The 22,588-nt window shown below is 49.9% G+C and overlaps 1 protein-coding gene and 2 long non-coding RNA genes across 3 annotated transcripts; 1 reads left to right on the forward strand and 2 right to left on the reverse strand.

The window, feature by feature from the left end:
• Nucleotides 1–554: 554 nt before the first annotated feature.
• LOC138830633 (uncharacterized) lies at nt 555–12,747 on the reverse strand. Its single transcript, XR_011373045.1, has 2 exons — nt 12,623–12,747; nt 555–3,986 (listed from the first exon to the last, which is right to left on the reverse strand). It is a non-coding gene; the product is annotated as an uncharacterized lncRNA (long non-coding RNA).
• LOC138830634 (uncharacterized) lies at nt 5,492–10,806 on the reverse strand. Its single transcript, XR_011373046.1, has 2 exons — nt 10,698–10,806; nt 5,492–5,668 (listed from the first exon to the last, which is right to left on the reverse strand). It is a non-coding gene; the product is annotated as an uncharacterized lncRNA (long non-coding RNA).
• On the forward strand, nt 12,511–21,428 carry Lhx1 (LIM homeobox 1). Its single transcript, XM_070027124.1, has 5 exons — nt 12,511–14,609; nt 16,492–16,718; nt 16,814–17,091; nt 18,772–18,937; nt 19,300–21,428. Exons 1-5 carry the CDS (start codon nt 14,440–14,442, stop codon nt 19,677–19,679), a joined length of 1,221 nt encoding a protein of 406 aa, XP_069883225.1. The 5' UTR covers nt 12,511–14,439; the 3' UTR covers nt 19,680–21,428.
• Nucleotides 21,429–22,588: the final 1,160 nt, after the last annotated feature.

Here is a 22,588-nt window from a genome sequence, read left to right on the forward strand (position 1 = left end):
GCTGAGGAATCGAACCCAGGGCCTCATGCATGCAAGGTAAGCACTCTACCACTGAGCCACCTTCCCAGCCCCACAAATTTTTTTTTAATCCATGTGTGGGATAATATGCATGTTGATATTAACACTGATTTGTGCAGCAGTTTGGGGAAAAAAGCTGGATAAATGTACCAAAGACTCCAAAACAGTGCCTTCGGTATGTGTGTTTACACATGTATCCAGAATTATAGGCAAACAAATAAAGCTGAATTCACATTTGACATTTCTCAGGGAAAGCTTGTATATGAAGGTAGGTAACACGGCTGGCCAGCTGGGTGACTATGTGACTGACAGTGTGTGTACACACACTTGTGTATGTGTGAGAAGAGGATTTCTGCTGTTTCTATCACGCTTCTCCTAAGTAATCACTGGGAAATGCATGTGTCGGAAAACAGTATCTTTCATGCTTAAATATGTCTCGGCATATATAAATGAAACATGATATTGTACCGGGCGAGATGTTGCACATTAACATTGTTTATCATTGATAGGATTAAATAACCCATGCAAAGCTCTGGTAGCATTTCTTACAATTTTATTTAACACTGTTTTGACCAAGCAGCAGTTGACAAATGCACATACACACTGTAGGTTTCGGCAACAAATGCACATTTTATAGGATATACAGCACAACACATGAGAAGTGGTGACAGAAGAGGGTGGTCTAAAAATCACAGTGGGTCCCATCTGTCTTTCTCGGGACTCCCTTTATCCCTTCCTCCCCAAACCTGGTTAAAGCCCATTCCTTCACACTTCCCTAGGAGGTCTCTGCATTTGTAGTAAAGGGAGATAAAGGAGAGGGTGAGGATTTGGGGTGGGGGGAAGAGATAACACTCTGGGGAGAAGACTAACTCCAGCACCAAGACTCTGGAATGTGTCTACTCCTCCCCTGTCTGTCAAAAGCAGGCCCATATCCCAGCATGTGTTAAACACGGAGACCAAAGGAAACATTTTTAGAGGAACTGCAGACCCTCAGATTGACAAAGCTATTCATTCAGAAGGAAGAAAAGGAGCATTGCACTTATGAAGTTAGTGGTAAAGATTTATAGAAATAGCCAGCCAGTCCTGGTGGTGCATGCCTATAATCTCAGCTACTCACAGGACAGATAGAAGCCATCCACCCAGGCCAAAGGTAGCAAGATCTCAAAAAACAAAACCAAAAGCAGGGAGGGGGTGGCTCTACTGGTAGAATGCCTAGCATGATCCAGGGCCTGGGATCAACCTCCAGTAACACAAAAGAAAGAGAATAAATTTTTTTGCATATGATTCCCTGCTTCTCTTCTTTAAAATGAAACTGTATTCTTCTTAGAGCCCAAATTAGAACAAGCTTGCACATTGGCAAAGGTCCTGCAGCTCATTCTCCAGAACAGGCATTGGCTAGCGGACTAGAATGGCAGCTTCAGTATGAGTGGCCTGAGGCAAAGGAAAACTACACAGTTGGGAAAGCTGGGTCTTTTCCCATAAGGCTTAACTGAGGCCTGAGCAAGATGATGGTGGAACCTCAAACGAATGGGGCACAAGTACAAAGGCTTCCTCACCAGTCACCCCGCAGAGAAGAGAAATCACAGTCTCTAGAAAGTGCTTGTAGGCCTCTCTAACTTGCTAGACTTCCCCTCTTAAGACTCTGCTCTCTAGCATACATCTTCATCATCTCTGGGCTTCATTTTGTAAGACTGAGACTTGAGACTCCTCCTCTTCTACCATCAAAGTTTCTCTCACTACCCTTCTTCTCCTCTCTTTCCTTCCTTTCTTCCTTCCTTTCCCCCTAAATCCATCCTTCCTTCCTTTCTTCCTTCCTCTTTCTCCCTAAATCCTTCCTTCCTTCTTCCCTCCTCCCTCCCTCCTTCCTTTCTAAATCCCTCCTTCCTTCTCTTTCTCTCTAAATCCTTCCTTCTTTCCTTCCTTCCTTCCATCCTTTCTTCCTAAATCCTCCCCCTTCCTTCCTCCCTCCCTCCCTTCCTACCCTTTCTCCCTAAATCTTTCCTTCCTTTCTTCCTACAAAATCCTTCCTCTTGCCCTCCTTTCCTTCTTTTCCTTTCTCTCTAAATCCTTCATCCCTCCCTCCCCTTTCTCCCTAAATCCTTCCTTCCCTTTCTCTTCCCTCCTTTCCTCCCTCCCTTCCTTCCTTTCTTCCTTGATGTGGTGGGTATTTAAGCCAGCCTTGTTCATACTAGGCCAGTGCTCTACCACAGCCCTTTGTTACCATTTCTCCTGTTGAGAGCTTCTAGAACGATAAAACAAAGAAGGCCATGTCCAAATTGGACTTATCCCCAGTCCCCAAATTCTCTGCCACCATCAAGGAAAGGCTGTCTTTTCAGACTGTCCTGGCTCATCTCTATCAGCAGGGGTATCAGCCAACCTGCATGGGAACAGCTAAATGCCAGCAGCACCGGGGAGTACTGCATCATCCTCATAGGCCAGGCCGGCCACGGCTGCCACTGCTGGAAGTCAGGAAGTTAGCTCTCCAGAACCTGGTTCTGTGTGCTGTCCCCTTAGTGAATACAGAAAAGAAGAAAAAAAAATGAAGACGTTTCTTAACATGATATCACAACAGTAACAGAACTTAGCATTTTTTCTGGGGTTTTGTTTTTTTGTTTTTTTATTAATGGAATGTGCTGGCTGTCTCTAATTTTGTTCAGATGACTGCAGAACAGAACCTGGAGACTTGCTGCTCTTGACACATAACATACTGCTGTTATGTTTAATACATAAACATATGTACATATATATAATTTGAGTTTTTGGGAACTTTAGCTGTGCTATCAATTTTGGGAAAAGTATCCCAGTTTACCATGTTGAATTGGCATTGTGCAGAAATTAATAGCCATATTGGTCTAGAAATGTTAAACCATTTTTCCCATTTGTACAGGGGTAAACACGCTGTATGAAATATGTAAGGTTTTATCTATGTGAGTTTGATTACAGAAACAAACAAAACATTCTCTAAAGAATGAAAACTACACTGAATGGTGCAGTGCGCGCGCCCGCGCGCGCGCACACACACACACACACACACACACACACACACACACTGTCCATACAGACAAAATCATGAATCATCTCTGTGGCTGAGCATTTTAGCGTTTGGTAATATTCTCAGAGGCCCAAGGTTTTCAGCCAAATCCCAGGTCTGTGCACAAGGACACCGCATAAATCCCTCCCCTTATGAAAGGCCAGTCTGAGCAGATGGGACCACTCTTAAGTAAACTGTAGAACCCTCCCTCCCCCAGCTCAGAAGGAGCAGCAGGGGGCTGGCCCTCCCAGCCCAAGAGCAGGCAGCTAGCAGAGCGTCAGGAGCTGTTAATTCTGAGGCTCAGGTTCACATCTCCAGCTTATCTCTCTGAGGGGAGGTCTTCCTTTGACCACACAATCCTCTCTCCCCTCTCCAAGAGGAAGTCAGATCTCCTAGTCAGACCGGAGGGAGGCTGCTGGGGTCACAGGTGATGACCAGAGGTGAGAAATCAAATGGGCAACTGGGAGAGCTGGCTGGGCTGGAGGAGAGGAAAGGGCTTTCCAGCCCAGTTTATCTCCAGGCCAAGGCTGGGAACATCACCTCCTAACCTTCCTGCTTTCAGATAACCTATCTTATTAATATGTATTAACCAAAAGATTTTCCTTATTAAAGAAGACGACAAAGGTAGGCAACTAAGCACTCTGTAGAGGTGAATGGAGCCATGTAGGCTTCCTGCACCCCCAGCCTTGGCAATTCCCATCCCAGCCCCTACAGCTCTCCCAGGTGTGTCAGGAAGATACAAGACAGGTGGATGGAGAGAGAGAAAGAGACAGAGCGAGAGAGCGACAGACAGACTCAGGCACCCCAGGTACACACCAAGAAATGCATGGACTGTGAAATTACACCAGGTCTGGACAACTTACCACCACACAGGAACCCTTGGGGTACTGAAATAATTAACTTGCTAATCAGCTACACCTTGCTCTTTCCTTTCTTCCTGGAAAAAAAAATATAATTGCAAATCGCCTTCCCATCAGGTTCCTATGTCAAGTCACTTGGAGAGAAATGATGCTTTTGAAGAAATATACCCGCTGCTTCCATGTATGTTGAAATAGGTCACAGTGAGTCCAGCTATCACGGCCACCACATCCTCCTCCTCCTCCTCCTCCTCCTCCTCCTCCTCCTCCTCCTCCTCCTCCTCCTCCTCCTCCTCCTCCTCCTCCTCCTCCTCCTCCTCCTCCTCCTCTCAACCCCTGATCACTGGACCGAAGGGAGTGGGGTGTATACAGAGACAGAATGTAGTTAGAAATACAGGATTTTCCCATCCGATGCATAGAGCTTTTCCATCTCGGCGAGAGAAGGCTAAGCTTTCTAGCTTCGGCCCCTTTAGCCTGCTTGCTGCAGCCAAGATCCATGTGGAGAAAAGAGGATTGATTAGAATCATAATAATAATCCCCGGCATTGGTCCGGCTTTAGCGTTTACAAAGTGTTTTCGCACATTATCTCATTCGGTCAGAGGAAGCTGGGCCTAGAAGAAACCTCGGCAATCATTTAGCCTACTCCCTTGGGTCCCAAATGGGGAAACTGAGGCCCAGAAAGATTAAATGTCCTCCGCTAAAGCCAGGGACAGTGTGCCCAAGTCCACCTGTTCATTGTCTTGGGATCCTGTGTTGAGATCCTCCAAAACAAGGCAAGAAACACTTTTTCTCTGTCACAGATCCAAACTAAGACATCAAACAGTAGAGACTAGACAGAAATGAACGAAGGTTACTGCTGTAAAACAACAACAACAACAACAAAAACCCACAGCCTTGATATGTAACTGTAACCCTTTTCTGTACATCACCTTTATAATAACAATTTTAAAAAATTAAAAAAGAAATGGCTTGGGCTGGGTGTTGATGGCTCATACCTATAATCCTAGTTACTCAGGAGGCTGAGATTTAAGAATCAAGGTTGAAGGGGCTGGGAAGGTGGCTCAGTGGTAGAGCACTAGCCTTGAGCTGAAGAGCTGAGGGACAGCGCCCAGGCCCAGAGTTCAGGCCCCACGACCAGACCCCCCCCCCAAAAAAAAAGAATCGAGGTTGAAAACCAGCTTAGGCAGGAAAGTATGTGAAATTCTTATCCTCAGTTAGCTACCAAAAAACATAGGTAAAACTGTGGTTCAAGTGGTAGAGCACCAGCTTTAAGCAAAAGACAAAAACAAAAAACTAATAGACAGTAGTAGCCAGGCTCTAATCTGAAGCCTCAGAGTATGTGCGTGTGCACATACACATGCACACACACACACACACACACACACACACACACACACACACACACACAAAGACTTGGAGGATTTGGTTGGAGGAGAGATAAGAAGTTTCACTCTAGAACAGAAGATGTTAATTTACAAGACTTCTCTTCTTTATTTCTCGTCCCCCTCATCTCCTTCGGTTTAGAAATATACCCCTTGGATCTAAGACTTAATTTAGGAGTAGGTAGATGAAGAGGTGAGGCTTACCTTAGGTTCAAATTTGGCATCTACTCTCAAAGGTTTATGATGATGGGCTAGGTGTACATGTGCCCACACATTACATTAGGTGTAGCACTGAAAAACAAGCATCTTCTTTTCACAAATCAGATGATTTGCAAATTGATGCTCTCTTCCTTCAAGGCTCTGAGGATAGTTAAAAACCTCTGAGGAGATGAAAAAAGATTTCTAAGGAAGACATATATATATATAAAAGAAGCAAAACGTATATATATATATACACACACACACGTTTTGCTTCTTTTTCCATACATATATATACATATATATACGTATATATGTGTGTGTGTGTGTGTGTATATATATATATATATATATATATATATATATATACACACACACACACACACACACACATATATGTGGAAAAAGAAGCAAAACTGACACCATTCTGCCAGGACTATAACTCCCTGTGAGCAGTGAGTATGTGTGTGTTTGGTTGAGGGTCCCTATTCCATAGAGCTGTCTGCCCCCATTGCCCGAGCCTGTTGGAAGGTAAGCGGTTCCTTTGTGTGTTCGTTTATTACTAAGCCCAACTCTTTTCCCTCTAAAACTCCTTCTTCTCCCTGTTGAGCTGACCATGCTTCTGGATTTATGAAGAGAGATGTTTTAGCAGAAATCCCCCAGAGTGTCCCATCAGCCCTAAATCCCAGGCTTGCTCCCCCCGCCCCAAGACCCCATGACACACAGCATGCCAACACGGCTTCCTCTTGCCTATGCATTAGCCATCCATTGTGGCAACCTGACATCTCTCACACATAAAACCGTAAGAGAGAAATAAAATATCTGTCTCTTGGCGAAAATAAAGCTTTGCCTCCCTCCTGATGTATAGGATATAAAATAAAGCCGCGGCTCCAATAGTGGCTTTTCCTTATGCCACAGTTGCCTTTGCACACACGGAGACAATGAAGACTGATGGTTTGGGACAAGGCCCAGCCTCCTGGGGCCTGCCTTCACCCTCTTTTATTATCGTCTCTTCCCTCCTCTCTGCTTTATTCTTTCTTCTTCACTTTCTTTCCTTTCTGCGTTAGATTTGCCTTTTATATGCCCTTCTCTTTCTTTCCCCTGGAACTTTATCTTCCTAGCTCACTTTCTTTCTAAAGCATGACAGAGACAGTAAGAAAAGATCTGAGTTTTTCACCTGTCTCCAACACACCCACCATCTCTTCTGGCTGCCTCTTTTTCTCCATCCCCATCTCTCTCTGGACCTCCTGTCCCTATGACTAATTCTGCTGTTGCTACTTGGGAATTTGTTTTGGTCAAATGTACAAATGATCCCAAGGGACAATTACGAATGTATTTAGTGGATGTAGGGTTGTTGGTTTTTTTTTTCAGGAAGCTGCCCTTCCCTACTGGGCTGGGTGGGTGGTGTATGGATCTCAGCATCTATTTACCTAGTTTCTAAGGCAGCCAGCCAGAGTAAAGCTGCCACCTCAACAGGGTAAGAGTTGACATTCACCTTTTAAACCCAAGCTGCATCAGCAGATAGACTATGGGCCTTAGGTCACTTCAGCCAACTCTGCTGCCTGCAAAGGGAGAACTCTGCTGCCTGCAAAGGGAGAGATCCAAGTACAGCCCAATCTCCTCTGTCTCTTCTTCTCAGTCCTGAGAACTAAAAATGCTGTATTGGGAACATAAGGCAGGCTTCTTCATGCTCACACTAGACTCCTTATAATCACCTAGCCTTAGATATGGCCACCTGCTTGCTCTCCCATGCACTTGACAGTCTTTCCCATGGGGCCCAATGTCTACCTTTGGCCTTCTTCATCCCAGAGACCTTCACTCTTCTCTCTTCTACCCAGGTCTGAGTAGATTGTCTCTGAAAGTCTTTCCCCATCTTTGCCCTAACCTCACCCTCTTATGGGGTTCTCCATCTGCCCCCAAGGCTGCTTCCCATCCCATCCCAAACCTTTTACTCTACTAGGCACTACAGAATGCATCCCAGGTCCTAGAAGGGTAAAGGGTGACTCAAACAAGAGGATAGCTGGGAATCTGGGCCCTAGGAATCTGGCCCCAAGGGAACAATGCGGTGGGGGAAGCTATGATATTGCCTGAAGGGAGATGTCCTATAGAGAGTCAGTGAGTGGCTTTTGGACTCCCAAGTGGAGTCCAAAATAATAGGGGGACCAGGTCACCCTAAACCAAAAGATCTTTATTAATACCACCCAAACCTGGAAGGCAAGGCAGCACCTATTGGGCTCTGCCCAAAATAGAGGTAAGGAGCTGAGAACTCAATCTCAGTCCCAATGGTTATTAGATTTTGAGCCCAATATCCTTTCTCTCCTTTCCTCTTTCCCTCTCCCTCCCCTCCTCTCCCTCTCCTCCTCTCCCTCCCCTCCACTCCCTCCCCTCCTCTCCCTTCTCTCTCTCCCTTCTCTCTCTCTCTCTCTCTCTCTCTCTCTCTCTCTCTCTCTCTCTCTCTCTCTCCCTTTCTCTCTCTTCTCCCTTGATATCTCTCCAGATATCAGCAGTGACCACCGCCATTAGGTAAGGGAAGAGAGTCAATTAGTAAGAGGATTAATTACTCCCAGGCACGAGCCCCGTTTGTCTTCCTTACCCAGTGTGAGTGTGTGCTCAGACAGAGGAACACGGGCACGCACCCAAACACACATTGTTGTCACGCCGTCTTAGACGTTTTATTTATTTGTTGGATTCTTGCCCAGAGCCGTTCATATGCTTTTCCAATGGGCTGAGTCTCCCACCAAACATATCCCCTCCTTTTCTCCTGCCCAGGAACGCGTCTGTCATGCCCAGCACCTCCTCTGGTCCTTCAGCAGAACACCCCCACCCACCCACCTGCGATCTTGGGGGTCCTCAGCTCTGGGTGTCTTCCTGCCACCTTTTCTTCTCTTATTATCACTGGGTGTTTTTTTTCTGGGTTTCTCGCTCCACTCCTCCACGTAATTCTTCTGTCAGATCTTTCCTCCCTTCATGCCTGCTTGCTCTTCTGCACTCCGTTTCTTCTTTCCTGCCCTTATTATCTTTTCCCGCCCTTTCCACGTCCTGTCTTTGCTCCACCGCACTGAGCTGACATGCATCTGAGATCAGCACATTCGACCTAGCTGCTCCAGCCGCCCTTTCCCTGAGCCCAGGGTCCCTGCGGTCCTCATGGGAAGCCAGCCGTGTTTACTCAGGCCAGGCGATCACCATGACGCTGGGGCAGGATGCTGCCCTTTCTCAGCTCAGCTGTCCCTCCTTTATCACCACCCAAACCACGCTTGAAAAATATGGATGAGAGCAAAGTACACACGGGAGCAAGGTGGCAATTACCCCTCCAAAATATCCCAATGCTTCTCACCTTCCACATGTATTCACAGAGATCTTGGGCAAGCCCCCTAAACTTGGGTTTCTGGTATAGTTAAGCAGTGATAATAGCAACAAATCTCCCACACCTCAACCCACTTAGTATGTAGTTCAGAGAAGACCATGGTATAAATGATAAAGTACTGGGTATAAAGTACTCAGATTAAGGCAACCTGACATCGAGAGAGGGGAAGGAAAGCATGGGAGAGATCAGTGATCAGACCCCAAGGGATCCCAGCCCATAGCCTTCAGGATAGTCACGGTCCTGACTGACTCTCTTCTTTCTTCTCATTGGACTTACATGCCTATGTACGCTCAGTTTTTGGGTGCTTTCTGCAGATAAACCTCTAGAGTGCAGGCAGTCCCGGGCACCTATTTTTCTGGCCACATCATTGCCCTTTTGTGGGGTCAGTAGGCTGGACAGGAACACAAAAGGAGAGAGGCAAAGCATTCAGGGGTGACAGCCACTCCAGGGATCAATAGCAGCAGCCCAAGGCTAAGCAAGCTCAACCCTTGAGGGACCCGAGTCATTTTGGAACTTGGGAAGAAGCGAGAGCAGTACAGTTCTGAATCAGAGAGGTGGTGGGAGACATGCCAGATGGGGCCTTTTTCTCCCCCTCCCCCTCAGGGTCCTTTAGAAATGGGGTAGAGAAGATTCTGAGGCTACTGAGTGATGGCCAGGCCTCCAAATTGGACCTCATGGCACCCAGCCAGAATTCACAAGGCTGGATGTAAGCGGCTCTGAGTCTATGTGACTTTGAAGGAAGTAGGGTGGGAAAGCTCTGGTCTATTTCAGGACCAAAACAGTATGTGATAGTGTAGGTAAGGAAGTTAGGTTGGGGGTCTTCTTGGGGCCTCATTTAAATGTGGAGCTGAGTTCAATGGCTTTGATGCTGAAGAGTTTAGAAAGCTGGCTTGGTTTTCTCTTTAGTTCCCGTCACCCGCTACATTTTGAAATAAATCCTGGACAGACTTATACCTGTAATCCTAACTTGACTCAGGAGGCTGAGGTCTGAGGATCCTGGTTCAAAGTCAGCCCAGGCAAGAAAAGCTGGTGACACTCCTATCTCCAATTAACCACTAAAAAATGCTGGAAGTGAAGCTGGAGTGCCAACTTTGGGCGGAAAGCTAAGGGACAGCACCCAGACCCTAAATCCAAGCTGCAGTGCAAAGAGCAGATAAATGAAATAAAAATAAACTAAATGGAAATAAACGTGGTGGTGGGGGGGAGACCATTAGTCTGCTGTGCTGGTGTATCCTGAAAATGTTAAATTTAGACTTTAAACCTAGAATCAGGACCCAAGAATTACGCCTTGTTTTGCACTCCCCCAGTTCTTGTAGTCCCTAGGGATGGGCCATCTGGACACGGGGCCAAGCAGAGTCCTAAATAGTAGAGCCAGCGTCCTGTGCTCACCCTAATTCCCCTATTGCGTTCTACTGTCTTCGAGAAGGGGTTCTCTTTGCCCCAGCCCCGACATCTACCTCTCAAGGTTCCTATAACCCCTAAAGCGAACTCTTCCTACGCACCAGAGGAAGGCGCGTACCTCGGATTGGGAAGGGCGGGCAGTGGAGTCCTGCTGTCACCAGGCAGGTCCAGCAGCGACAACCGCTCCCCCACTCTGCAGCCTCTCTGTTTTGCATGAGAAGGAGCCCAGCTGGGGCAGGGGCGAGCCACTTGGGACTGAAGCCGCTATAGATTCCAGAAAGGGGCCGTTGGATCGCTCCGGCCCCCAATACTGAGACAGCTGGAGGGTGTGGGCTGGGGGGCGTGGAGATCGCTCCGCAGCACCAGCCCTCCGTCGCCCGGCTTTTCACCTACTCTGCGAGCCGGGTCGGGGGTGAAGGAGGGGGGAGGGGGCCTGAGAACCTCACCTCCAGCTGCACGGATGGACTCCTAAGGTGTTAGAACACTGGGCAGAGGGTGATTTGCTCCAGGAAGTGTCTGGGTCCGCAGGGGAAATGTGAAGTCCAATCCAAGCCCGCCGGGAGCCTGCAGAGCTAGATAGAAGAAACACCTACTCTACCCCCAGCACTAACCTCAAACTCAGACGTGGAAAAGACTGACAGACGCATGGCAAGCTGAGAGCCGATCAGCAACCCCACCCCAACCCCCTCCCCGGCTCGGCCCTGGTCGGCAGCTGGGAGTCTGTGTTCAGGTGTGTAAGTGTCAGGAGGTGCGGAAGGAAGAAGGCGTGAGACAAGCAAGGCCCTGCTTGGTAACCTGAGGTCCCGGAAGGAGGAACGTTGGGCGTGCTTTGGCTTGCTTGAATGGTAGCTGCCCGAGATCCCGGCGGGATTGCAGAGCAGTCCTGGCAGGGACAGAAACTTAGGAGCTGTCCGAACAGTAACACCTAACAATCCCACCGAGCGCGCGCCAAACCACCTTCGCGGCCGGCCGCGCGCCTCCCCTGTTCGCGCGAAGAGGGTACGCCGTTGGCGCAGCTGTATTCCCTGCCCGCCCAACTGCGTTTGCGCGCACGGTCTCGCCAATTTAGCCCCTGGCCCTTAACAGGGTTGCAAAGCTGTCCTCTCTGCCACTTCCCGCGCATCGCCAAAGAGACCAATTCCAAACTACCAGACCTGGCTAACCACGAAGACGTGGCTGGCCGGTGACCATATTAGAACCAAATGTGCATTCCTAGCACGCCTCTAAATTAAAACCTACCCCCCACCCTCCCATCCCACCCACCCCCCAAAAATAAGGAGCAAAAGTGGGACCGCCTACCACCTCAGACTCCACTTGGGGAGAAATCCGGGTTAAACCCAGTCTATAACAAGATCGAATCCGAATGTGGAGGCTGATGAGTGCGTCGTGGAACTAGAATGACTCTGGGGTGGGGTGGGGGGCGGCTGATGTTTTGAGGATCAGAATCTGGACCCCCCAGGTCTAAGCAAATCCATCCCCCGTGGGCGGTGGTCCGGAGTTTAGACTTCGTGCGGAATTCGGGTGTTCTTGAAGAAGGAGTGAGCTCTGGAAAGTGGTGAGCTCTGGAAAGTGTTGGTCGCTGGTATCTGAGGAAGCTGGTCCTCGGCCCGAGGCCTGAAAAAGGGGAGGACTGGAAGCCGGACACTCCACCAGTGCCCTCTGCTTGGTACTCCTGAGAACTCTCTCCTCTTTCTCCCTTCCCACCGTCATCCTTGGCCACCCCCTCACCCCGATGCAGGGGCCCCACGGTCTCCCCGCCTAGTCGTTTGTTTTTATTTGTTAAAAAAAAAAAAAAGTGACTCCGGATCACAGTTTCTCACAACTTCTCGCCTGGGTTGTCACTCCTCACCCGAGGCGCTCCTCTACACACGTCTCTCCCCGTCCCACCTTCTCTCTCCCCCGCCCCCACCAGGAAATCACCGGGATCAACTTTCCAAGAGCGCACTGCGGGAGACTGACACCCGGGACTCGCTGACAACCTGGACCCTGCGGACTTTGGATGGATTGGGGGTGGGGGTGGAGGGTGGGGAGGGGAGGAGGCAAAGCTGGAGGGACCGGAGGAGGGAGATTTAGCTGCCAAGCGCCCCCTACCTCTCCAAAGATTCGCACTGTGCCCGGGGCAAACTTCCAGGCCTCAGAAGCCAGGAGGGCGGAGAAGGATCCTAACACCTGGTGAATTGCAAAGCCAAAACTGCGCTGGGGCCGTTCCGGCTTCCGGACCCGGCATCAGTCTCACCGCCCCCCCACCCTCACCCCATCTTAGACCTTGGGCTTGGTTCGGGATTGTCTCTACCCTCTGAAAGAACTCTGGCCCCCGCCAGCACCTTACTCTCACCTTCCTTCAGTCCCTCCCACCGAAACAGAGGCTTACCGGAGCAGTAAGGGACCGGGACACCTCGCCTCCAGTCGCCCGCGCCGCGCGGGGCCTCGGGTACCGCCGCCACTGATCCTCTAAACGCGGTCTCCCCGCACTCTCCCCGGCCGGGGGATGCAGAATGGTTTACAGAGGGACCGCGAGGCGCTGATTGGTCACAGGCCGCCGTGACGTCGGCGGGCGCTGCATTAAGGCGAGGGGGCTTCCAGAGCTCAGCCAACAGCCAGGAGCAGTGACCGAGTCGCTGGAGCTGGGGAGAGACGCGCCAGGGCGGCCGACTGGGCCGAGAGACCCGGGAATCGAACGACAAGCGCCGGGGAGAAAAGCCAGCCAGGAGCCGCGGCCAAGGACGGCGACAGCCGGCAGCCCGCACGGAACTGCTCCAGCCGCTGGCCTACGGTAGCCGCTACACCAGGACATTATTTGAAAGCTCTCCAAGCGGTCCCCTCTCCCCTTCGACTTTTCCCTTTGCACAAGGGGAAGGAAAAATCAAAACAAAACCAAACAAAAAAACAAACAAGAGAGGAAGGCGACGGAGAAAGGAAACCCAGATTGGCCACCACCACGAAAAGAAAAAGAGGGGGAAAGGAAAAGTAAAAGAAGGTCGAGCGACTGTGGGGCTGGACGCAGGCAGCCGGGAGCGTGGGCCGAGCGATGCGGGGCTGCGCGCCAAGGCGGCCAGGAGTTGTGATCGGAGCCACCATGCACGACCAGGTGCGGTGAAGAACCAGACGGCGTTGACTTCCCAAAGGAGTCCCGGAGCAGGGAGGGGGGCCTCCCTGAGGACACCGAGGCCGCTTGGCAGGCCACCGGCGGAGGTGACGGGGCTGGGTCGGTGGGGACTGAGCGAGTGCGCCTGATTGCATCCGCCCGAAGTTATCACTTGTGGTTTTTCGACCCCCCCACACAAACACTTCTCCAAAACAACAACAACAAACTAAAAACAAAAAAAACAAAACAAAAAAGAGGGGGAGAAACCTAAGCAACAACTGCAATCAACAAGATCCTCTCCCACTCTCTCCTCCCTCCCTCCCTCCTTCCCTCCCCCCCTTCGATCTGTCCCCTCCCCCGCCCCCAGGCCCAGCTGCGGGAGCCCCAGCGCGTCCCAACCGGCTTGCACCATGCCGGTAGTTTAGGATCCAAAGCTTCTCTACTTGTTTTTTTTCTTTCTTTCTTTTCTTTCTTTCTTTCTTTTTTTAAGAGGGAGAACCCCTGGTAGTGGGCAGCCTGGCACGCACACACCCGCCTTCATACTCCGACAAAAAGCAGTTGCACTTTGACTCCTGACAGCTCTACCTCAAGCCAGAGAGAGAGAGAGAGAGAGAAAGAGAGAACTCGGCGGCGCGCTCCCCTCCCCACCCCACCTCCACCTCCGAAAACCCCAGCTCGCCGCGTCTATCCTCTCCGTCTCCTTCGCGGTTTTATTTATTTATTTCCGTTCCCGCCTGCGTTCCCGGTGACCTTCACTCTTCCGCGGGCTCCGGGCAGAAGAGTGGCTTTCTAGTCCGCCGGAGACTCCTTTTCGTCGCCTGGGGAGCTGCGGTGGCGCTGCTCCGCCCCACGCCCCGGGGACTCCCGGGCTACGCGGTCCATCCAGGCGCCCCGGGCCTCTCCACAGCCTGGTTTTCCCGGTTTTGATTGTGTTTTTTTTTTTTCCCCTGGTGCGGGTTTTGGCTTGCACGGCTGAGGTGTGTGTCTCCTCTCTTTGGAGGGGCTGGGGAGCTGCGGGCTGGTCGTCTTCGGGAGTAAACCCTCTTGGCTCTGTCTACTTGGCTCTGTCTCTTCGGGGCCTCACCCGACCCAAACCAAAGACCATGGTGCACTGTGCCGGCTGCAAAAGGCCCATCCTGGACCGCTTCCTCTTGAACGTGCTGGACAGGGCCTGGCATGTCAAGTGCGTCCAGTGCTGTGAATGTAAATGCAACCTGACCGAGAAGTGCTTCTCCCGGGAAGGCAAGCTCTACTGTAAAAACGATTTCTTCCGGTGAGTATTTTCCTCCCGTACCTCTTGCTGCTTCCTCCCCAAGGGCCTTTCTCAGCCAGCTTCGGATCAGAGGTCAGCGTGGCCACTGGCAGACGCAGGAGGAGCTACCTCTGGAAAGGACAGCCAAGTCCCCCAGGCTCCTGCTTCTTGGCCAGCTGGCCTGCTGCGAGCCTAAGGGAAAGCGGCTGTACTTGTGGCCTGGAAAGTGGGGGTGCATGTACCTGGGAAGAAAGGATCTAAGTCTGCCTCTGTTCTGGGGCGCTCCAAACTTGGAAGAGATTGTGCAGCCTGGAGAGTTGTAGCTCTGGCTCCCATTTTTTACCCCCCCCTTTCAAACAAGCTCTCCAACCACTGATTTTCAGGACACCCCCCCCACCCCCCGCGGTTGCTCACCCTCTAGGTTGAGCTCTCAAGCCTGTGCTCTTCCCAGTCACTGTCTTTTCCTTCTGAGAGGTATTGGCGGGAACACTGAGCCTTCTGGGTGGAGGATCCCCCCTCGCAGCACATCCCGATAGCAGCAGTAAAGAAACTCGACCTTAGGGGCCAATTCTGCACAGCCAGGAAGTTACCCCCAAACTGACTTGGTCCTTAAGCATAAAGCTGGGCAAACTACTACCCTGTAGCCTGTGAAAGGCTGCTGATTTTTCCTTGCTGTCACGCTTGCTAGGGTTGGCATACATTTCCGGCCTCGGCCCAATACTGACTGGGGCATCGAAGCGCACCAGCTTCCCTCCAGAGCCCTCTCGGGCACTGTCCCACCAGGCCTGCCCTACCACCGGCTCCTTGCCAAGAGAAAGGTGCTCATGACAGAGCCGGGAAAGTTTCTACTTCACGCCTGTCTTTAACATTTTAGTTGTATGTTCTTAATCTGGCTATTTGGCCACCTCCTCCACAAGACCTAAGTCAATAGAGAACAGGAATGAATGTGAATTCGAATTCTACTGTAAAGGTTTGAAATCTCCCAGCGAACTAGACTGACTTGATGTCTGTTTTCTCTCCATTTGTAGTGATGGAGCAAACGGGAGGGTGGGTTTGGAAGCCACCGGGAGGGCCCCTTAGCTCAGGAGCCCAGGGCTCTTAGTCCCCAATGCAGTTCTCGGACACCGCGTGGCTTAGGTTTGCGCGGAACGGTGGAGCAGACGTGATGCTAAACCTTGTCGCCTCCGAGGTCTGTCGTTACCTCGACCGAGATCAGAGCCGGAGATGTCTGCGAGTCATACCCACTTCCAGCGGGTCTGCTGAGGCCTGACTTGTGACAAAGCTCAGCAGGGCACTGAACGCCGGCTTTGCCCGCGGCGGCTCCCGCTAGCGCCAATCTGCTAGGCTTTTGCGCACGAACGTGGTAGCAGTTACACTACCCGGGCTCGGCCACTGTGTTTGTTTACCTATCGTGGGCCCAACGGGACCAAGCTAAATCCTAGCCTGTGCTCAGATCTTTTTGTAGTAAAAGACAACGCAGGAAGGTGGGGAAAACTAGCGCGCTGAGTGCATTTATAGGGGGCTCTAATTAGAATTTGGCTTCTCTGAATCCAATCGAAGATTAAGTATCCCCTTGGCCACCCCTGTCACCATTTCCCGCGATGCTTTTTTTCCCTCTTGGGGATGAAGCCTGGGCTTGAAGCTGGAGTTGGGGGACGGCTTGGGCCCCTCACTTTAGAAGTATTGCATTTTCTGATCTCACTTTTTTCCCCACCGATGCCTTGCGCTCTCCTCCCTACTTCCACTCCTAGTTAATCGGCATATGATCTATAATCAATCTCTCCGTTCTCTCCCTCTCTCTCTCTCTCTCCTTCCTCCTCAACTTGTTTCTTTCTCTCGCAATCTTCCTTCTTTCATTCTTTCCTGCCTCCTCCTGTCCTTCGCCAAACCCTAACTGGTGCAGATGTTTCGGTACCAAATGCGCGGGCTGCGCGCAGGGCATCTCCCCTAGCGATCTGGTGCGGAGAGCGCGGAGCAAAGTGTTTCACCTGAACTGCTTCACCTGCATGATGTGTAACAAGCAGCTTTCCACCGGCGAGGAGCTCTACATCATAGATGAGAACAAGTTCGTCTGCAAAGAGGATTACCTAAGCAACAGCAGTGTCGCCAAAGAGAACAGCCTCCACTCGGGTGAGGCACGGATTTCCAGCTGCCTATCGGGGCTGGGATTCTGGGGAAGGCCGTCCAAGGCCGTTGCTCACCTTGTCCTTTCCCCCTCTCCCCAGCCACCACCGGCAGTGACCCTAGTTTGTCTCCGGATTCTCAAGACCCGTCGCAGGACGACGCCAAGGACTCGGAGAGTGCCAACGTGTCAGACAAGGAAGGTGGTAGCAATGAGAATGATGATCAGAACCTAGGCGCCAAGAGAAGGGGGCCTCGCACCACGATCAAAGCCAAGCAGCTGGAGACTTTGAAGGCCGCCTTCGCTGCTACGCCCAAGCCCACACGCCACATCCGCGAGCAGCTGGCTCAGGAGACTGGCCTCAACATGCGGGTCATCCAGGTCAGGCCCCTGGCGTGCCATTCTGTCCCTCCCACAGGGTCACTCAGAGTACCCAGGTGGTGCCCAGGAGGGGAATGTATTTGAAGAGGCTGGGGGAGAGTGGAAGGTGGGGATATGACTCCAAAGGACCTGAGAAAGGTCGCAGGATGCCTGGAGCATCCTACCCACCTCCCTTCTTCCCAGACCAACAGAAGTGATAGTGGCCAGGGAACAGGAGAAGCCGGGAGGTTGGAGGAAGGGACACTGTCCAACACCACAATGCAGGACTCTTCTGTATGCATACACCTTAGCCTACTCTCACTCTTGTTAAGGAATGGAGAGAGCTGGGCGCCAGTAGCTCACACCTGTAATCCTAGCTACTCAGGAGACCGAGATCTTGAGCATTGTGGTTCAAAGCCAGCTCGGACTGGAAAGTATGTGAGACTCTTGAATGAACCACAAAAAGCGAGAAGTGGAGCTGTGGCTCAAGTGGTAAGAGTATTAGCCTTTAGCACAGAAGCTCAGGAACTGCACCCAACCTTGAGTTCAAGCCCCAGGACTGGCAAAAAAAAAAAAAAAAAAAAAAGGTAAAATAAATAAAATAAAAATAGGTTGTTTCATCTCCAGGGGTCAATCAGTTGCTTTTGCGTAACACTCTCTCCTTCCAAGTGTTCAGCTCCAACTTTGTGGGTCTCTTGCTCCCATTAGGAAAGCTCCAGAGCAAAAACTTCCTCTCTGAAAGGAGGTGGGCATGTTAGATTGAAAGGGAGGTAGTTCAGTAGAGAGTCAGCCCTGCCTAGGCGCAGCCCCCATTGGGATGGTGAGGAGAGGCCATCTGGAGGCAGCTGGGCTGTGTCTGGAGGAGGTGAGAATGTGTGTGATTAGGCAGCAGGGGTCTCTGGCTTACTGCTAGGTGTTGGGTCAGTGTGCTTGGAGGCTGTGTGGGGTGTGGGTGGACAGACAGTTCAGGGTAAGGCTGAGAGTATCTGTGTAAGGGTACTGACGTGTCCACTTCGGCTGCAGGCTTGGAGGTATCTGGGAAGCTGTGCAAACTTGTGTTTGTGAATGCGGGGCTGTGTGTTTGCCACCATTGGCAAGATGGTTGTGGATAAATAAGTATGTTTTGGGCAGGGGAGATTTGCATGGGCGTAAAACAGAGATTGTGAGTTTGGGTGTCATCACCTTTGGGAAAACAGTGTTAGTGGGAAGCTTTTTGTGTCTCTGTCATGATCACGCAGTAGGGTTTGGGGGAGCACTTCAAGAGACCATGAAAAGGAAGCTGTGTGTGTGTGTGTGTAAAACACCATTTTGGAGGTTTAATGACTCTTATGTTGTAACGTTATTTTGGAGAAGTTTAATGTCGCTGTAGCTGCGATAGTTCGTTTGAAATAACTCAGCTAGTTCTTACCTTACATCAGACATGGCGGTCAATTAAGTTCCCTCTGTCCCGAAATCCTGAACACCCGAGGCTCAATGTCTGTTGTTGCCTGGTCTCAGAACCCCTTCTCTATTTCCCCGCCCCCGCCCGCCCCTTCCAAAGTCCACACACGCGTGCTCGCACCCTGAAATCTAATCAGTGAGCGGGCAGCAGTGGAGGGGCAAAGGGTTGAGCCCCATACTGCATACTCAGGCTAGGAAGTGTGTGTGTGTTGGGGTGGGGGGGTCTCGGTGACTTCACCCCACGACGTGTGTGCGCTTCAGGTTTGGTTCCAGAACCGGCGCTCCAAGGAACGCAGGATGAAGCAGCTGAGCGCGCTGGGCGCCCGGCGCCACGCCTTCTTCCGAAGTCCGCGCAGGATGCGGCCGCTGGTGGACCGCCTGGAACCAGGCGAGCTCATCCCCAACGGCCCGTTCTCCTTTTACGGAGGTAAGTGGTGGGGTTCGAGCGGACCCGGATCGGCTTCGCAGGAAGCGGGTGTTTTCTGTTTGCAAAGTGAGCAGACAGGGTGGCGTAGAAGGCTGGGGAAGAAAATCTGGGGAGGTGCGGAGACTCAGGGGGCAAAAGTCCCCACCCGGAATAAGCAAGGTGGGCCTGTAGGGAAACAGCTTCCCCGTTTTGCGCAATCTCCTCCCTGCTCTCCGGACCGCAGAGGCCGCCCCGCCCCCCCCCAAAAAAAACCCCAGAAAAACAAAAATCAGTTCCCCGGAGTTGCCCTTCCTTCCTGCCCTTCTGCCTTGGCCCGCCCTGGGCTCCTCCGTGATGCTTCCTCTTCCTCGCTGATCCCGCAGATTACCAGAGCGAGTACTACGGTCCCGGGGGTAACTACGACTTCTTCCCGCAAGGCCCCCCGTCCTCGCAGGCGCAGACGCCCGTGGATCTACCCTTCGTACCGTCGTCCGGGCCGTCTGGAACGCCCCTGGGCGGCCTGGAGCACCCGCTGCCCGGCCACCACCCATCGAGCGAGGCGCAGCGGTTCACCGACATCCTGGCGCATCCTCCAGGGGACTCGCCCAGCCCGGAGCCCAGCCTGCCCGGGCCTCTGCACTCCATGTCGGCGGAGGTCTTCGGGCCCAGCCCACCCTTCTCATCGCTGTCGGTAAACGGCGGGGGGAGCTACGGGAACCACCTGTCCCACCCCCCTGAAATGAACGAGGCGGCCGTGTGGTAGCGGGGTCTCTCCCACCGTCCGAAGAGTTCGTGATTGTACAGAAACGAACTTTTATTTAAGAAAAATAGAGAGAGAGAGAGAACGAGAGAGAAAAAAAATAGAAAAAAAAAAACAGAAAAAGCAAACCTCCCCCCGCGCCACTTTCTCCAGTCTCGGAAGACCATTCTCGGTATGGAGAGACCAGATGGGGGAAAGGTGGGGGGGACCGGCGGGGGCAGGGACATAAAATAGGATCCAAATTCGACTCGAGGTGGGACTGGGATCCGTGTCCTGGCTGCAAAACTGGACATCCCGAAAGGCAATGCAGAGCTTTCCTCACTGCCCACCCGGACCCGGATCGCTGGCTGGACTCCGACGGTCTGTGCTCCTGGCCGGCGAATGGCCTAAAGATGTCTACGCCGGCCGCAGTCGGGCAGAGCAATTGGTGATGCCAGGCGCTTGCTTAGGGAGGGAGGCCGCGAGGCAGCGCAGCCGGGCCGGGGTGGTGAAGTGGTCGGAGGCCGCTCCGGGCACAGCCTGGAGGGTTTTCTAACTCTGGGATATCTCTTGTTAGTGTTGTCTCAGAGTTCATCCACCACAGCGACAACAAACTCTTATAGCTTCAGACACACCGACCTGCTGTGCATCAGGTGGGACTATATATATATATTTTTTGTCTATCTGAGTTTTTGGTTTCTGTTTTTGCCAAAATTGCAAAATTCTAAATGTAAAGCCCTCAGTATCAACTATTCTACCTTCACAAAGCTACACACACACACACACACACACACACACGGACAGGATGGTCTCCAGCCAGACCTCTCGGTAAAATGACTTGAACATCAGCTGTACAAGAAAAGTATTCTACTTTCACACACAAAGGTTAAAAAGAAAGACTATTGAACTAAAAAAAAAAAAACAGTCAACTGTTTACGTATAATGTTAAATTCAGGAGTTCAGTGTTTTACTACTCTATCCTGTTTGAAACCTCTTGTTCAAAAACAAAACGTTTTGAGCAATCAACCAAAATCGTTCCTTTTCTTTTCCTGTAGATGTTCTGACAGATTTGCAGGGCTTACGGCTCACTGTGCTAGTATGTAAAAAAAAAAAAAAAGGTGTTGTTTACACGAGGCAAAGAGAAAACATGATATTCAGACAGTTGCCAAATAGAATAATTATAGCACAAATACTGTAAAGGTGCCTGGCACCAGCAACCTGAGAAAGTATTAAAAAAAAAAAAGTGTTACAAGGTTTAAAAAAAACATCTTTGCTAATTTTTAGTCCTGTTGAACATTCATGGAATTGTTAATATGACTTATATAGACCCACACAGGTTTTATTTTTGTGTCTTTAAAATAAAAGTCCAAAATATTTAAATTTTATGGTCAAATATGCAGTCAACAGCTGCTACTTTTTTCTTTATATATTAAATTTCTCATATGTCTTTTATTGTTCTAATAAACCTAAGCTTGTGTGACCTCCAGTGCATATTAGACCATTCACTGTATGAAAGAAAACATGTTGAATAAATTTGTGAGTTTTTAATAAAAATAGAAAATCTGATGTTTAGATAATTGGTGTGGTATTTGATGTTTTCAATGAGCAGAGGGGAGGCCTGATGGGGTATGGAATGAGCCCACAAAAGTCAGATAAAGACTGGGAGGATTGTAAGGATGTATATATTTTTATCTTGACTGTAGTTGAACCATTTTGCTAATGCCAGACAAGCTTTTTTCTCTGTGACTCTCTGCTGTTATTAAATACAAATTTGCATTCTGCGGATTTAGCTGATACAGTTGAAGAGGTATTTGCTGATAAGTTTATAGAGAATTTGAAACCGAAATCAAACTTATAACTAAAAACCAGAGTGCTCCAGGTCTTCAATTAGACATGAGATCCAAAACATACACTCTCTTCTCTTCCTGTCCATGCAAAACTGGCCTGGTGAATGTCAGATTCTTGTTAAATATGTAGCAAGAGTTGGTCCTTTTCAGTTGTGATTCATTTTCCACAGATAATACTGCTTTCTAATTTGGTGGTTGGAAAGATAACATAGATGGAATGTATGGGATAGCTAGCAATGAAATACTTCAATCCTTTTCACAGAACTGATATGAATTTGTTACAAGCAGTTATACATGTGAACTTCTTCTCCAGAAGGAAAATTATTTTGCTGGACACATGATACATATTAAGCTTCTTTAGGAGATGAACAAAAATAACTAATGCAGAAATCAAATATTGAAGGTGCCAATAGTTCCTGAAAAGTAGTTCTATCCCTTCCAACCCTTTATTCAAAATGGAAAGAATTTGAATGCTCCATCTACTATAAAATACTCATGTGTGGGTGCACATGTGTTTTAATATCAGACATTATTAAAGTTCTAGAATTTCTCCACTCATCCACCTGGATTTTAGTTTTGATCATTTTTTAAAATCAAAGGGTTACAATAAATTGTATGTAATTTCCAGGGCTGTTTTTGTATTTAGGAAAGAAGTTTTTCCTACAAAGAAGCCTTCAAAATAAGCATTATTTCTCTGTATCCCTAGCTCATCCTATGAGGAGAGGGGGGCACTATCAGGAAGGAATCTGGCTGGTTCTTCGGGAATAAAAATTATGAAATACCAGAGACACTTTTGAAACTCCTAGTATCTGCAAGCAGCACATTTTCTTTATCTGCTTTGTATGCAATTAATGGATCAGCATGTTTTTGCCCTTTTAGCATTTATATACATTAAATCATAGCAAATGTATTCATTATAGTGACCATTCTCTATCACCTTCCTCCTAAAGACATTCACTTGACTGAGCGTATGCTCATCAGAAAACTGTATTTTCCTATCAAGACTGCTGAATTATTTAGCAGCTTTATTGTGGTATCCGGGTGTTTGATAAGAGTTGAGCAGGCGGTGTGGATTCAATTCTTCCA

The sequence above is a fragment of the Dipodomys merriami genome, unplaced genomic scaffold (genome assembly GCF_024711535.1).
Source record: "Dipodomys merriami isolate MVZ:Mamm:240054 unplaced genomic scaffold, mDipMer1.0.p SCAF_19, whole genome shotgun sequence".
NCBI classification, from domain to species: Eukaryota; Metazoa; Chordata; class Mammalia; order Rodentia; family Heteromyidae; genus Dipodomys; species Dipodomys merriami.

Coding starts and splice junctions, on each gene's coding strand:
- Lhx1 (XM_070027124.1), top strand. CDS start 14,440: ATGGTGCACTGTGCCGGCTGCAAAAGGCCCATCCTGGACCGCTTCCTC. Junction 16,719..16,813: donor AGAGAACAGCCTCCACTCGG/GTGAGGCACGGA, acceptor CCCTCTCCCCAG/CCACCACCGGCAGTGACCCT. Junction 17,092..18,771: donor TCAACATGCGGGTCATCCAG/GTCAGGCCCCTG, acceptor TGTGCGCTTCAG/GTTTGGTTCCAGAACCGGCG.